At 40.9% G+C, this 16266-nt stretch overlaps 1 protein-coding gene across 24 annotated transcripts in view; it reads right to left on the bottom strand.

The window, feature by feature from the left end:
• The window catches only part of MAGI1 (membrane associated guanylate kinase, WW and PDZ domain containing 1), a 703366-nt gene that overhangs the window by 21845 nt on the left and 665255 nt on the right, over positions 1-16266 (bottom strand). For 11 of the 24 annotated variants that reach the window (XM_072598734.1, XM_072598737.1, XM_072598738.1 and 8 more), the window contains 5 exons: positions 14318-14395; positions 10044-10135; positions 8888-9080; positions 7126-7419; positions 881-1084 (listed from right to left, as the gene is read on the bottom strand). In XM_072598734.1, the coding sequence (XP_072454835.1) occupies positions 881-1084; positions 7126-7419; positions 8888-9080; positions 10044-10135; positions 14318-14395 (861 nt within the window). The remainder of the gene's footprint in view (positions 1-880; positions 1085-7125; positions 7420-8887; positions 9081-10043; positions 10136-14317; positions 14396-16266) is intronic. The other 13 variants (XM_072598736.1, XM_072598739.1, XM_072598758.1 and 10 more) reach the window with 8 other exon arrangements.

Raw genomic sequence — 16266 nt, 5'->3', positions numbered from 1 at the left:
TTCTGAACCCAAACATGATGATTCCATCATCCATGCACGTATTGTCACTCCTTCCCCCACTTCCAATAGAATATAAGTTCCCTCAAGAGAGGGACTATTTATTTCTCTCTCTGTATCTACAGGACCTAGCCCACAGTTTGTCCATTCCTGAGCACTTTATAAATCCTTGAAGACTGAAAATCCCTTTGTCTCTGTTTCTAAGGATTAGCAATCTACTTTTGGAACATAAACTCTAAGACATTCAGGTAGAGGAGAAAAGATTGTTGAGTTAAGTACACTTGTTGAATTGAACTGAGATATCCCCTCTGCCATCAATCATTCCATTAAGAAACAAAACAGTCTCGTAAGAATAGAATGGCCTTCCAACACACTCTGAGTATCTGCCTAGACTATCATCTTTTAGGTTTATGAAGTTTCTGGATGTTGGTTAAATTTCAGGGATAGCATATGTTAAAAATCTCATAGCTGTTTCCAGCTATGCTTTCAAAGCATCTCAAATATGCAGACTTAGTCATTTTAAAGAAGAGGGTGCTGAGGAATGAGGGAAAGTTGAAGATTTTCAGAGATCTTTACCCCTGAACTCAAACAGGGTCAGAGTGCAGATCTTTCAGTGAGAGGGAGAGATGCAGTTAATAAAGGGGTTGAAGCTTTCACAGATTTACTTGGTTAGGGATGGATATGGTAGCATATTCCATTACATGAAAGAGATAATGAGAGAGAGATGAGGAGAGGAGAAGAGAGACAGAAAGAGAGAAGAGAGGAGAAGAGAGAAGAGAGAAGAGAGAAGAGAGAAGAGAGAGAGAGAGAGAGAGAGAGAGAGAGAGAGAGAGAGAGAGAGAGAGAGAGAGAGAGAGAGAAGAAGAACATAGATATACTTTACCATCCCCTGGAATGATGCGGAGGGTAACTGTGTTTCCAGCTTCCTTGATTAAGTTGACAATGTCTGAGTGGGATTTGTTGGTGATGGCACATCCATTCACGGCCAAGATCCGGTCTCCTACTTTCAGTTTGCCACAGCGGTCAGCAGGACTCCCCTCAATTATCCGACCTATTTTGTGGGGCATGGCCACACATGCATTTCCTGCTTTTGTAGTGAGTTTTTAATTTTTAAAAAAAATTATGTGGGAACACAGTGAAGGGAAGAGGAGAAAAAGGATTGAAAAGGGAAAGAGAAGGTTAAGGGTTAATCAATTAAAGCATTAAGCAAATGTTATTAAAGGAAAGTTTTGCACTGATGGGTCAAAACATTGGCGATCCCATGGCATGGAGAGCAAGTACAACCATGCTAATGCTGCCACTTACTTCAAGTTCTCTGGCTAATGATGCAGAGTGGGTAGACTGCCCCTTCCTCTTTAATTTGATTACCAACTGTAGAATAACTAGTAATTATTTAAATACTTGACAGTCCAAAAATATTAGACCACTGGCTCATTTATGGACTATGAACGTGAGAGTTGCAAGTGAATTTTCTCACCCTCTTTGTCTTACTGTCATGTCTCCCCCCTCCATTTTGGCCAGATGCTTTCCAAGATTCTGCCAATGTTTTGTTCTTTCTCCATTTAGAAAGATCATCACTCTATGCCTGACATGAAACCAGCACCACAGAGATCCACTCTGGAAATGCCACATGGGTTAAGAGGCAGCAGTTCTGTCTTGAAGGTAGCATTAGGCGAGACACCAAGGGCCATCCTACCATCTTTGACTTTGGTGGGATTTCTCACAAATAACCTCTGTTCACTCATCTCACCCTTTAGGGAAGGCTCCGTCTGGTTAAATATCTCTGAAGTTTTTTTTTTCCTTTCTCTCCTCATCCAAAGGGGGAAAAATAAATGTGGAAATTTATCATCCAACTTATGGGCATGCATAAAGAGTAAAATTTGTATGGTCTTAATGCTGGACTGACCCTCTTCTAACAGTTTATAATCAAAAGTTCCTGACTCTCTCAAAGATTGTCCATCTTTTTCAGTAAAGGAGAAAATACGTATTTAAGTGTGAGGCTTATTTTGCATTGAGAAAGGCTTTTCCGTCAAACATAGCCAACTGATTCAATGATAAACTGAGAGCTGAGAAAGATCTCAATTTAGCAAGGCTAAAGTCACTGCATCTTGGGTCATCGCCAGTCATTCTGACCTATGTCTTGCTACTGGACTTCGATGACTTGGGGAGAGAATGAGGCTGATGACTTTGTGCAACTCTGCCTCACTTAAATCTGAATCATGCACAAGTCAACACTTCACCCTTGTGGTGTCACTGGTCCTCTTTGAGACTGAAGGATGAACGAGAACAACAAGCCAATTGATTCTAAGGTGGGGCATAAATATTATTAGAATATAAGCTTCTTAAGGACATGGATTGTCCTGAATTTGTCTTTCACCTCCAGTGATTAGTGACCTGGAACTTAGAAAGCATTTAATAAATGCTTGGCTAATAATGAATAAAAAATTGAGTATAGCTGTATCACATGGCTGTGCAAGGCAGCAAAAGTTAAGTTTCTGCCCGCAGTAAGTTATTGTTAATTGATGAGGTCACTGAGAAAAATTAGATAATAAGAAAGCCAGCAGGCTGCAGGTGGACTTAACCAAGACAGACAGTGGCCGTCAGAAAATTGCAAAGTTTTTGATAAAGGAACCAAATCTACAGCAAGCTGGAAAGTCAAGAAAAATGACCTAGAGTTACCCGGAGAAGGCTTTTCTTCACTGTGCTTGCTTAATGAATTTCATGCATATAAGCAGACACACCCCACATAAAATTATCCCTCCATTTTCTGATTGTGGGTCCTATGTTAAAGCAGGTTTGGGAGGGGAAATCACAATAAGGGGGGTTACGTAATGGGCATGTAGAGAAGATAGTGACCTAATGGAGAATGGGCCAATCCATCTCCTGGTGGGAGAATCTGTCTTGAACTAATGGTATATAGCCAATCTCGCTTCTATATTCAGTGCAACCTCCTCCTGAAAAGAGGGTGGGGGTCCACTTTGGCCAAAGTATTCAATTCCTCTGAATTCTGCTGTAATAAATTTTCCTTGATACCTTATTAGTATCAAGTGAGTTTCTAACATGGCTTTTCAAAGAGAATTTTGCCTAGACGTGTTTAAGGAATTTGTTTTGCTGGCACCTTTAAAGATATTCCATCAATTGAGCCCTTCTTCAATAAAAGGTGGAAAAGGTTATCAAAAAAGCAATAAGGTCAAGTGAACAGATATCTCCAGTGCCTATCACAATAACTGGCACATAGTAGGTACTTGTTGGTTGACTCCTTTCATCATAATGGAAATGAATGGATATGTGTGAAGATACATTCAAAAGTGTTTGAATGTCACCAATAGCAAACAGCGTTCATGTCATGGGGTGGAAAAACACCAGAATCACATTGTCCACTGGAAACGGACAAGTAGCACCCCCTTCCTTCCTAGCTCAAAGTCAAGATCTGGAAATTCTAAATATTACCCATGTGGGGAAGCTCTAAACCAGCAGGGAGTTGGGTGTGGTGAGCATGGCAGAGCTGAGGGCAAGCTTCTCATGCAAAGCATTAGGGAAAGTTTGATTTACTCATTGCAACAGTCATAAGGAGAAGAGTTTGGTCAAAGCACACCAGTGAAGAAATTCAATAGTCATCACCATAGAACACGTTCCCTGCTTGCCAATCTCTACACATGACCTCTTACTTACTTTTGCCTCTAAGGCAGATAGAAATGTTTTAGAATCCTGATACCTTTATAGAATGTATGGGGGAAAATATATTATGGGTGGAACTTTCTAGGAGAAAGGCATGGTTCCCAGCTTGGGCTCATTTGGAGCATTGCTTCTGCAGGAAGGGAAGGAGTTTTATGAGAAAATCCCCAGAAAGGGTCATCCCTCTTCCCAATCCAGCAAAACAACACAGCTCTGACTGAGGCAGGGGGGGCAGGGCTGCTGAGACACTCAAGGATTTCCTCCCTATCCTGACTTCTACATCATATAATAATGATAATCCCATCAATATTATCATTAAGAATTAGAATGAACATTTAAACAGTACATTAGGCTTGGCAAAGTACTTCACATGTTGTCTATAGCAGACAAGTGACTCTCACTGTCCACTCTGGATAGGAGCCACATGACTTCCCTTGCTCCTCCACACATGGTCCTGTGTTCCACTCTCCCCATCTCCAAACAAAATGAGTAAGCAAAAAGTTGAAGTGATGTGAGTTTTCTGCTTGACTGCCTGTCCCACCCAGTGACCCCCACTGTCCCCCACCACCCATGGACTTCTATACTTATGGTCTCCATTCAGATTTTTTTTTAATGCCATAGAGCACGCCATGGCCAAATTATTTAAGAGAATGCTGATCCTGAGACCTTTCATGTATTTTTTAAGAATAAAGAATCTGAATAATAAAAAAACCTACTGTGAGTTCAAGTTGTTTATCCATAATATTGCATATGACTGCTTTTAAAGTAGTTAACCAAGGGTTGTTTGTAACACTGTATTCGAGTGCAAACACTTGTGCACGATGCTGACTCATCTGCTTAAATGAGTTAAAAAAAATAGTACAATGAGGAAGCCGTGTGCTGAAGGTGAGAAGGGTTGATATTTTGTTCCACTACGGAGAACATGCTTAATTGGGTCAGGATGCTGAAGGGTCAGTCTTGTAACCCAGCACACAGGGCTGGTGCAATCTTTCCTCACTGCAGTCATCAGATAACTGCGGGCTGGGTGTAGCAAACAGTCCAGTTTGTGGATAATCGGCAGCCAGTATTAAATTGTAGGCAGCCTTTCCCCCCCACCCCCGAATGTGGAGCAGCATCTGAGAAGCCCTGCTCTCCCTTCATTATTTGCACCCCCGCCCTTCCCAATCTTAATCAAGGTGGAAGCTCAGGAAACAGGAAGCCATTGAGCTGAAAGAAACATTAGCTGGAACAAAATATTGGCAGTCCCAGGCTTATAGACAGTTTGGGTTCCAAAAGTCATTTATAAGTCAACCGTTCAGCACTCTGAATGCCTTTTCTAATTGAAACACTGTCTTTAAGGTTGCTAAGTTGAGTCTACAAAAACATCCCCCATTTAACTCATAATATTCCTTATTTTTTTTAATGATCTAGAGGGAAGTCTTAGTGGAGAAACTATGTCCACCAATGCAGATGGGCAGCTCATTTGTAAGTCAGCGTTTTTAAAAGTGATGCCTACGGTAAGGAGAGACTGATTTGCCTGGGGTCACACAGCTAGAATGCATCAAAAGCAGTACCTGAACCCAGGTCTTCTTGATTCCAAAGGTGGGCCTCTACCCACCAGGCTAACTCTTCGTTATACTACATTAATGGCTCTTGGGAACCTAATCCCCATGGGTGATGATGTTTCTGGCCATCTAAATTTGAAATTGGTTTCAAGGACACTTTCGTTCATCTCTGCCATCACATACTAGGAACAGAGATTATCCTAACTCTAAGCCATTGGTAGCATCTACATTGCCTAGACCCTCAACTGCTCTTCCTTCCTCCTATCCCTCAAGAAATCCTTAATTCTCCCCTTGCTTCAGGTCTGACTCTGTATCATAAGACCAATGGTAAGGGAGAAATGAGGGTTGGTCATAGTTGGGAATAGAGGCTGGGGGTTGGGAGAGGGCCAAGGATAGAAATAAGGATTCTAGAGAACTGGGAGACTCGGACCTCTTGGAGTGACTGATCACAGAGGATCTAGAGAGGATTTCAGAAGACATCTCACCTAAGCCCCTCATTTCAGAGATGAGGAAACAGGGGCCAAAGAGGTTAAGTTGGCTCACGGCCAAATAAGTAGTAAATACTGGAAAATGGCCTCGGAGTCTAGAACCAGATTCTAGATTCCATCATCCCACATTTTTTCCAATGTAAATACTTAGAGACACTTCTCCAATCTTCATAGCTTCTCTGTCATCCCTTTTCTTTGGTGGGCCCTAAGGATTAGCACCCTTGCTTTTCTTTTTATTACAGTCATGGACTTTTGCTTTCAGTCAGATTTCTCTCCTCTGTCCCATTTTTTGTAATAAAACATAATTTCCTGCTCTCTGATGGAAAGACTTTGCCATCCCCCTCATTTCTCCCTTACCATTGGTCTTATGATACAGAGTCAGACCTGAAGCAAGGGGAGAATCAAGGATTTCTTGAGGGATGGGAGGAAGGAAGGGCAGTTGAGGGTCTAGGCAAGTACTTGCAGAGTAGGTAAGGGGAGAGAGATTGGCAAGTAGTTTCATTGTTATCCAGAACCCCCAGATGAAGAAACGTAAAGCATCACTTTCTGGGGGCAATTTAATTGACTTGCACAAAGTCACATAGTGCGTATGTATCAGAGGTATACTTTGAACCTAGGGTCTTTTCTGGCTCCTAGGTTAGCCCTCTATCCATTCCATCAGGCTATCTCTCAAGAGAAAAGAGGACTGGGAAAGGAAGGACAGTTCCTTGGTCCCTGGTCTTCTCTGATACTCATTCAGATGTAAGGGAAGGGAAAATTTATCTGAAAGGCACACACTGAATGTATCATGATGACAGTTGTAAGTGGTCAGGGGACCATTAGTTCTCTGGCATATTCTGTAGTCCTGGTTTGTTCCACTCCACTAGTAAAGATTATGAAGAGTTAACTTAATGGACGATTTCCTAACAGGAGTTCCCTGTGCCATGCCAACTCTGCCAGTTTCCAAACACTCTACATAAAAGATCCTCTGTTCTAACATATGGGTGGGAGAAGAGGGGGGTGGCAGTGGGGGTGGGGAGGAATGATTCTTATTAGCACAATGGTGACACTTTGGGGAAGGGAAGGAGGGAGTCAGGCCATGGATTACTTGTATTCATTATATCATGTTCGAACCACAAAGTTGTCTCAGGTACCCCTGGATCCCTCTGTGATGCTGTTACTAGAGATATATCAGAGAGGACATCACTACAGGCTTTCCCTGGACCAATGCCCAGAGACAGACATTGTTCTGGAGGACGGCTCAAAGTACCAATGCCCAGGTGTGTGGTATGCACACATTCTTAGGAGGGGAATACCCCCCAAATAAACTCAATTCCCAGTTAAGAATTTAATTCTCTTCCATGAGGCTCTTCAGTGGGCATTTTCTCCAATGATATTAGAGGGCTCAGTGGTAAAGAGGAGCTAGGTCACATAGTGCTTACCAAAAGTAGTCCCTGCCTCTGGCCTGCTCACAGAGGAGACAATGACAAATCCAAAGCCTTCGTTCTCCCCCCGGCGGATCTCCACATCATAGGGCTGTAGCACTGTGCTCACCACTCCGCTGCCCCCACCACCACCACTGCCAATCCCACTGGTACTGCCACTGCCTGAGCTCACGGTGTTTAGAGAGTTTTGGCTGCCCTGGGGAGTGCGCTTCTCCTCCGTCAGGGAAGCTGGCTGGTTGCTGCTGTGATGGGAAGATGCTGGGGAAGGAACCTCATTCTCTGCTTTGGGGACTGAAAAGCAAAGAAAGAGAGAGAGATACTCTTTACTTTACAGATGAAGAAACAGCAGTGACTTGCCCAAGATCACATGATTAGTAAGTAGCAAAGTCAAATTCGAACTCAGTTCCTCTTGACTCTCATTCAGCCTTCTTTCCCTGCTGTTTCTCAATTTTGATGTTTTTCGACTACTCTAGGCACATGTCTGTCCAAACTTCAAATTCCTCATCTGTCCCAAAAGGGTTGATAATATTTGCCCAGCCTGTTTCACTGAACTGTGAGACAAGAAGTGTAAATCTTCAGGAACTATATACATGCCAGTTATTATTATTACGTTGGGGCAGCATAAGACTTCATTCTTATTGCAAAAAGTCTGTAGGCGTTTTGAACAAAAACACCATTTTAGTGTAGACTTTTCAATTTAAAATACCATTAACTCAACCCCTCAAATAGCAAATATACAAAATTTGGTCAATTAAAGAAGAACAAAGAAGATGATCTCATCGTCTTCAGGTGGCCTCCACCTGCTGTTCATCTGTCAAACCTCCGACCAAAACTGAAAGAATGTTTGAGTTAGACCCTTAGCTTCCAATAGGCGAGTGATATCATACCTTACACAGAGGGTCATCAGATGGAGAACTGAAAATGAGCATAGGGATTACTGAGTCTAATGACTCAACTTTACAGCTGGAGAACCTGAGACCTAGCTTGCCTAATGGCATTCAAGATTTGAACTCAGGTCTTCTCACTTCAAATACAGTGTTCATTTCACCACCCCAAAGTGGCACCCTACTAAAAATGCCCAGATGTCAGTTTCTCACTGGCAATGTCAGTTTTCTCCAATGAAAACTTCCCAGCGAAAACTAAATTATGCTTTGGGTCATTTTGTCTACAGGGAAGCTCACTCATCTTGCCTTGGTTCATGAAACGAGACATCCAAAGTACTGGGGACACCATTCTTTGACTCTCCTATAAAGACAGAAGCTCTACTTTAACATGGCATGACAGCAGAGGCCAATCAGGGGAGTCTTTAATGTGGCTGGGAGCTTTTCTCCCATGGGCTTTTTTGAAAATTTTCTTTTTACTTCTAATTTCATGCCACATTCTTTTCTGACTTTCATGATAACCTTCAAAGCCCACTTAACACCTCCTTCTGCTGAGGATTAACATCAAATGAAGAGGATGACTAAGGACTATCAGTCAATATGGTGGAATGGGAAATATATATTCCACTAGCCTTCTCCCTCTATAGAAAATGCACTAAAGCCACATTAAAGTCCTTTTAAATGACTGTAGTTTTGCAGAGTTGTAGGAAAGCAAACCATCTGGAAATTCTGAGCTTGATCAAATTTGCAAACATTTGCTAAAATAGATGCTTGAGGAGGCAGACATGAGAAAAAGGACTGTTTCTTATCTTTTGAAGAAAATGAGAATAGGACCAGGGCATGCTGCCAACGTCCAGATTCTGGTATTTGTCACTTACCCGCATAGACCACTTTACGCCGCACAGTGAGGTTGACGTGGCCTTGCTTGGCAGCTTGTTGCATAAGCTGGACCACGAGCTGGTGAGATTTTCCAATCACTGGTGTCCCGTCAACACAGATTAGCTCATCTCCGGACCTGAGGCGACCGTCTGCGTCAGCAGCACCCAGCGGTACGATGTGACCAATATAAATCTGTTAAGTAATTGGACGAGGGAATGAATGGAATGTTAGCCAGCAAGAAGGTGACAAATCAGCTAGATGACCAGATGCCCTGCATACAGTAAGTCCTTAATAAATGTTTATTGAGTGGGACTGATGAACAGGTTTGATGGAAGAGCCAGTGGTATTTACCCTGTTGGATGGTGAGCCTCAATCTAATCACCCAAATTCTTTAAATCTGTTTCCTGACCAGGGGATTGGAGTAAATGATCTTTCAGGTCCCTTCCAACTCTTAAACCTTCTACAGTTATGTGAATCATGTAGACAATAACTGGACCTCCTGCTTTCTTCCTTTTCTTTTCTCAGAACCGTAATATACATTCTTCCTTCATCAACTCCACCATACCTCTTTTCATTTAGCCCCAGTGAAAACTTCTTTCATCACAAAAGGGGACTGGCCCCTTTTGAATCATTGCATTGCCAGATCTCACAGCCTTCCCTTGAATATCTTTATCCTAAGTCTCTGTAGTTATAATAGGTTGCTAACTTTTTGGTAAACTCCTTGAGGTCAGTTGTCTTACTCCCTCTCTCTCGCACACAGGGTTTACTCAGTAAATAATGCCACTCTAGTGAGTTTTTTTAAGTAGATTGCTCACGTTCATTAGGACACCATTCCATCCGTTGATGACTCTTCTGACTTTACCTTATTTCCCATCTTTGTCAAAGATGATTTGTTTGGGCTCAGTCCCTGGAATTTTACAGCTACCATTTCCCCTGTATTTGCGATGCCCAGGAAGGAAGCGCAACCTTCTCTAATGATTATAGGAGCTTTTCCAACCTAACAAATAACTAATCCACGCCTCAAGTTGAACTCATAACAAGAGATCTGGAAGCAAAGTAATGAAAGCCTAGTCATCTCTCCACGCATGTTTCACACTAACATAAGATTTTGGAGGAAATGGTGACAAAACATCTACCATGCCAAGAAACACTTACAGGTTCTCCAGGTTCATTTCCACCTAGAATTCTAAAGCCAAATCCTGTTTCTTTTCTCCATAGGAAAATATCTTGTTCCTGGAAATCTGGAACTGCAGACAGAGAGAAGGAAGAAGGGAATCAGGACAGGGAGGGGGGGAAATGGAAAGAAGGAAGGAGGGATGGAGGGTGAGAGAGAGAGAGAGAGAGAGAGAGAGAGAGAGAGAGAGAGAGAGAGAGAGAGAGAGATTATTTATACTGATAAAAAGGAGTCATTCTTTTAAGCTGCTTCTCAATTTTCCCCTACCCAAAGGTGAATAAAATTCCATGACTAATAAGGATGGCACTTGAATAGATTAAAGCTTGGCAATGCAGAAGCAGAAGAGAAGTGAAGTGATTGTGAATCAATGAAGGCTTGTGGATGAAAGGAATTGAGGGTTTCCAGCAAAAGAGTTATGTAGGCCTTGCTCATATCCTTTTTTAATGGATGGGTCTGAGTTAGATGGTCCTAATCAAATTCAAACAAATATTTCTCAGTAAAGCTTTTATTCTGTCTCGATTCTTTTACTCAATACTCTCTCTCTCTCTCTGTCTCTCTCTCTGAAGTCAGTGTTGCTGGGAGATCATTAAATCTTTAGCTATTGAGAGTTAGCTATAATTTAAAAGAAGTGTATCAAATGGAAGTCAGAGTACCCTGTAAAGTCCTAATTAGTGCATTTAAAATTCTATACTGATTTTTTTTTATTACCTATTACTGATGGTGTTTTACAATTCAGAAGCTGGCCAAAGGACTGACCTTCTGATAAGAAAGAGAGCTAGGTTATTAGAAAATAAAAATAAACCCTACCAAAAAAAAAATCCCAAACAAACATGGAAATACTCTCTTTTCCATAGGCGATTAAGGGCCATTATGTCAAAATTTGTATCCAGCTATGGTCACTTTTGCATAGAAAATGGATTATCGGACTTAGTAAGAGATGCTGAAAACATTATCATGGAGCTCCTGCTGTGTGATATGGATGTCTTCTGAAATCCTGGGAAATGATGAAATTCCAATCATGACACAGGCATAAATCTGAAAGTTGCCCTGAAGTACAATGAAACCAACCCTCGGGTTAGCGATTTCCACGTCTATTGTGGTCCCCCAGCAATTCCTCAGGTCAGCATAGAATGAGTAGAAGCAGCCCAGCTGTAGAGAGTGGATGTTTTTAATTTCACTACTAACAGTGAAGGTGTGGGAAGGGTGGGGCAAGAGGCTGTTCAATCTTTGGGTTTGGGAAAATCAGCTTCCATGCTATAGAACTAACTCCCTCCTTGCTCTACATACCCCATTCATGCTCTAACCAAAGGAACAATGGAACCTTATTTCTATCGATTTATTATTTAATTTTTTAATGCATTCAGAGCATGCTATGTAATCTACAGAATGAGGCTTTTTTTTCGGGGGGGGGGGACCATTTTTGGGAGGTGCCATTATATTGTACTAGAGGCTTTATTGATCTAAATAAATATTATACACACATATCAGGAAAAATATATTTGTATATGCATGCATATATACATATGTATGTGTATCTCTCCATATATATGTACATACACACACACACACATCCTGGATATTTTTAAGATGCTTTAATTAATTGAATTGCATGCCACAGGTATTTGAGGTCCAGGAGATTTCAGTTGGGTCCATTCTAAGTCTGTGAATTGTCCGAGGTGGGAAGAGGAGGTTTTGGGGGAACGTAGGGGCGGGGGGGGGGAGCTGAATCTTGAAGTTGGTTTTAGATGCTCCCTTTTCAATGACTCATCATAGTTTAAAATGAAATATGAATTTGGAAAGTAGATGAGTAAATACTAAGTTGTAGGTGTTTGCATCTGAAATTTTTGTCTGAGACATGTTAAAACTAAGGGTTTACCTGTGTTCTCATTTTTTAAAAAAACGCTTTTTTATTTTAATTGCAAGGGCGAAGTTAGAAATCTCTAAGGAATGTAAACTGAAGCTACAGCATGAGACTGTTTTAAACATAATTAATGAATAATATCATCTTGAGCATGCCAAGATGACAGTAATATTTTTACATTCACACTAGTTTGTTGGGATATTTGTGGTAATAGCCTAGTTCTGACAACAAATTAAGAAGAGATACATCTCTTTGCTTTATGAATACAACCAAAATGTGCCATGGAAAATTTCTAGCACATTGTTGGGTTTCTGGAAAGGATCTGGCTAAACCCTTCTGAGGTCAAGGTTCAACTACCAGCCAGACATTGATATCTGCAGAGACTTTTAACGATGTTCTTGGACTCATATTCTTTTTAACACATGCCCCTTTGGCCACATTATTAAGATGCCAAATGCAGCAAAAACTTTGCCTAGTACTTCACACAAAGGAACTGGATACCATATTATGAGAAGCAGAGACCTTGGTTTACCATGTGATTTAGACCAGAACAATACAGAGGTTGTCCATAGCTGAAAAATCTTAACTGAAAAGAGTAAGTTTGCATTAAAAAAAATTCAGTGAAACAGGAAATGTTTAAATGATAACAGGGATGGCAAGCACCAAGAACAGGAGACACAGAACAAATACGTACACCATACATGATACATCAAGTTATCTTTCAGGGCTTTTTCCATAGCATGAACTTCTCTAGAATTTAATATCCTCCCAGGGGGTTGAATTCCACCAAATGTACATGTCAATTTTCCAAGTTACCATGGTCAAACTTGCATTGCCAACTCTCCCACCCTACATATTCAGTTGCAGTTAATGAAGAGATGCAGTAATGCATATGCATATTTGGGGCAACCATTATCCACGAATAATGAAAATTCATGAACCTAAAGCACCTCCTGGCACGAAGACCTGGAGCTGTTTGGCATTTGCTTCTGTCCTCTTGAGTCCTCTGGGACTTCAATCCAGAAGGGACCTAAGAGATCATCTCATCCTCATTTGAGGATGAGTCTCAAAGAGACGACAGGATCACAGATGTAAAGGTGGAAGGGGCCCTACAGTTCCCTCTCACTGTATCCTAGGAGGAAGCTGAGTCTCCAGGAAGTGAAATGATTGTCTATGGCCACTCAACAGATCATAAACAGAAGAGATGAGGTTTTAATTCTGACTCGAGAGCTGGTGCTCCTTCTTCTTTAACATATACACTCACTTCCCCATCCCCCTTTCCAAATCCAAACACTGAGGACAGGGCCACCACCCAAATTTCTTCTTCATTTCTTAAAGTTATAACGAAGGTTTTTATGGACAAATTCCCTGCCTAATTCATCTTACACATAGCTACTGAATTCATTTTTCTAAAGAACACACCTGACCAGGTCAAGTTCCTCTTCAATGAACTCCAGTGGCTCCCTAGGGCCTCCAGAATCAGATAGAAATCCCTCTGTTTGGAATTTCAAGTTCTTTACAACCGGGCCCTACACTCTATTTCGAGCTTTCTTGCATACTGCTCCCCTCCTCCCATCATAAAAGGCACTTCATGTCCTGCATTGGCACCAGTTCTCCTCTATCGTTTGAATCCATTTCCCCTTCCTTTCAGTTTCTCAGAATCCCCAGCTTTCTTAAAAGCACAACTCAACTACGACCTCCTATGTCAAGTGTGTCCTAATCCCATTGGAGGCTACTATCGTTCCCCCTAAAATCACCTTGCATATAGTTGGCACTTATGTGGAGATGTCACCTTCCTAGGGTAGACTGCATGATCCTTGTGGATGGAGATTATTTTTCCTTTTCTCTTGGAATCCCCAATGCCTGGTACAGAGTAGGTGCTTAGTAAATGCTTGTTAACTGACTGACTGAACTAACAGTCATGTCTCTCTTGACCGTGATGTTTAGTCAGAGCTAACTGAGAGGTGATCCAGAGTTTCACATTTCTTTTTTTTTTTAAGTCTTTATTGAGAGGGGTGACCCAAAGACTAAACCCTCAAACTTGGAAAAAGCCATGAAAAGACTTCCTTTGGTAATGAGAAGGACTGGAATGCCCAGCTCAGAGGGAGTAGCTCTGAGCAGGTGTTTCCATCCCTAGAATTATGGGATACACTCACTGAATAGGACAGACAGATGTGCACCATATTGACAACTCTTGCCTCTGGTCTCTAATTTGTCAATGAGAGATCCAAGGCATATGTATCCCCTAATTACTTTTGGGTGCCGTTTCCTTCCCCTCTTCCCTCCTCCCCCGCAAGTTACTCAGCTTTTTCCCCCAATGCAGGAGAGTGGAAACATCAAACAGGATGCAGGACAATACAGAAATAAAAGTTTTCAACTTGTTCTTACTCTTACATTCTCCAAAATTCGTGGAACTGATTTCTCTCTCTCTTTCCCCCTTGCTCAATCCCGATGCAGGCGAAGGTGACATAGCTGTAATATTAATTTTACAATTTTGCAAAACTTAATGTATCTGCTTTCTTTGGAGTTCATTTTAATTTAATTTTGCTTGATAAAGGGAACATGCAGTTCAATTTTCCCACATAGCACAGTAAAGGTCATAGCTGCTTTGGATGTAAAATGACTTTGATGACACTGAATTAGTTTGAAAAGAAGTACTATAGTTTCTTTCATGGTGCGTGTGTATGTGTGCGTGTGCGTGTGTGTGCGTGCACATATTTTCTTTCAGATGTAGGAGGGAGACAAAAACCAGAATTTACAATAAACATGAAACAATGAAGGCCATCCTTATATTTTCATCAGGCTTCTTCTATTACTGGCATATTCTAAAATTCATATTTCTTTTTTTTTAACGCAAGAGAAAATATTCTGCTTCATTCTGCATTCCAATTCCATAGTTCTTCCTCTGGATGTGGAAGGCATTTTGCGTCGAGTCCATTGGGAATGTTTTAAGTCCTTGCATTGCTGTGAAGGGCTAAGTCTACCAGAAAAATTCCTCACACACTGTGGTTGTTGCTGTGTACAAAGTTCTCCTGGTTCTGCTCCTTTCACTCAGCATCAGTTCATATAAGTCCTTCCAGGCCTCTCTGAAGTCTTCCTGTTCATCATTTCTCACAGCACAATAGTATTCCATTACATTCATATACCACAACTTACTCAGCCATTCCCCAATTGATGGGCATCCCCATTTCTTGGTCACCACAAAAAGAGCTGCTATAAATATTTTTGTACATGTGGGACCTTTTCCCATTTTTATGATCTCTTTGGGATACAGTCCTAGAAGTGAAATTGTTGGGTCAAGGGGTATGCACATAATAATCACATTTCTAAGTAATTTAATTTCAATTAATTTGTGATTTTTCTAAGGTTTATCTATTTTTTTAAAAAGTCTTTTAAAATAGACTTGTTTATAGATACACTTTCTTGGGGAATGTATTTTGCAAGGGGGTTGTTTGGGTGTGTTGGAAGTATCTATTATGTGCAATCAAAATTTATCAATAGGTTAAAATACTAAATTTGTTTCATTTATACTTGGTTGCATTAACTGAGAGGAATGTCGACCTAGTGAAAAGAATCTCAAATCCCTATTGGATGGGAATACTCCCTCAGGACTTGTACCAATGCCTCTTTTAGTGAATTCTTGACTATTGAAATCCAGACCCTAGAGTTGAAGATCTGGGTTAGTCTATGAGTAGCAATGGGTAACAGATGTGACAGACATTGCAACATCTTATAGGAGTGAATTCAGCAATTCCACACCTGTAGGCATGAGTCTCCTGGGTCTGAGCATGATTAGAGCGTTCTGTTAATAGGAGGGCTTAAAGCATTTTTTCTTTCTAACTACTTTTATCTCAAGGCAAAGTTTAATCGCCAGACATTGGATATGTGCTGTTTTCCAAGTGACATTAAAAACAAACAAAAAAGGTACATTTATTTGAAATAGCCCCAATGTTGTTTTCTAAGAGGAATTGACAAGATCGGTATATGATTAGAAATGAAGTCCGGATACTAAAGAGACAGCACATTTTTTCAAAAAGGTTTCCAAAATTGCTTTATAGTGCTCATCTTTAATTTTAATTAAACATTTAAGCTTTTCAAAGGGATTCATTAACACATCTGCAATTCAGATTAATTCATTCTGTCACTGCTGTTTTGACAGATGGCCATATGTAGGATATGGAATTTTGCAAAGCATCCAGGCCATGTGAGAAAATGTGATAGCAGATTGTGTTAATCTTCAAGCTAACTTTAATAATAAAATGAAATGGAAGAGGCATCTTATAAAATAAATTCTCAACAAAGAGAGGGGTGATGTTACAATGACTGCACTGTTGCTGCCATTA

Source organism: Notamacropus eugenii, chromosome 3 (assembly GCF_028372415.1).
Source record: "Notamacropus eugenii isolate mMacEug1 chromosome 3, mMacEug1.pri_v2, whole genome shotgun sequence".
Taxonomy (NCBI): Eukaryota; Metazoa; Chordata; class Mammalia; order Diprotodontia; family Macropodidae; genus Notamacropus; species Notamacropus eugenii.
Note: the sequence above shows the minus strand (reverse complement) of the source record. Positions and strands in the feature narration are given on the sequence as shown.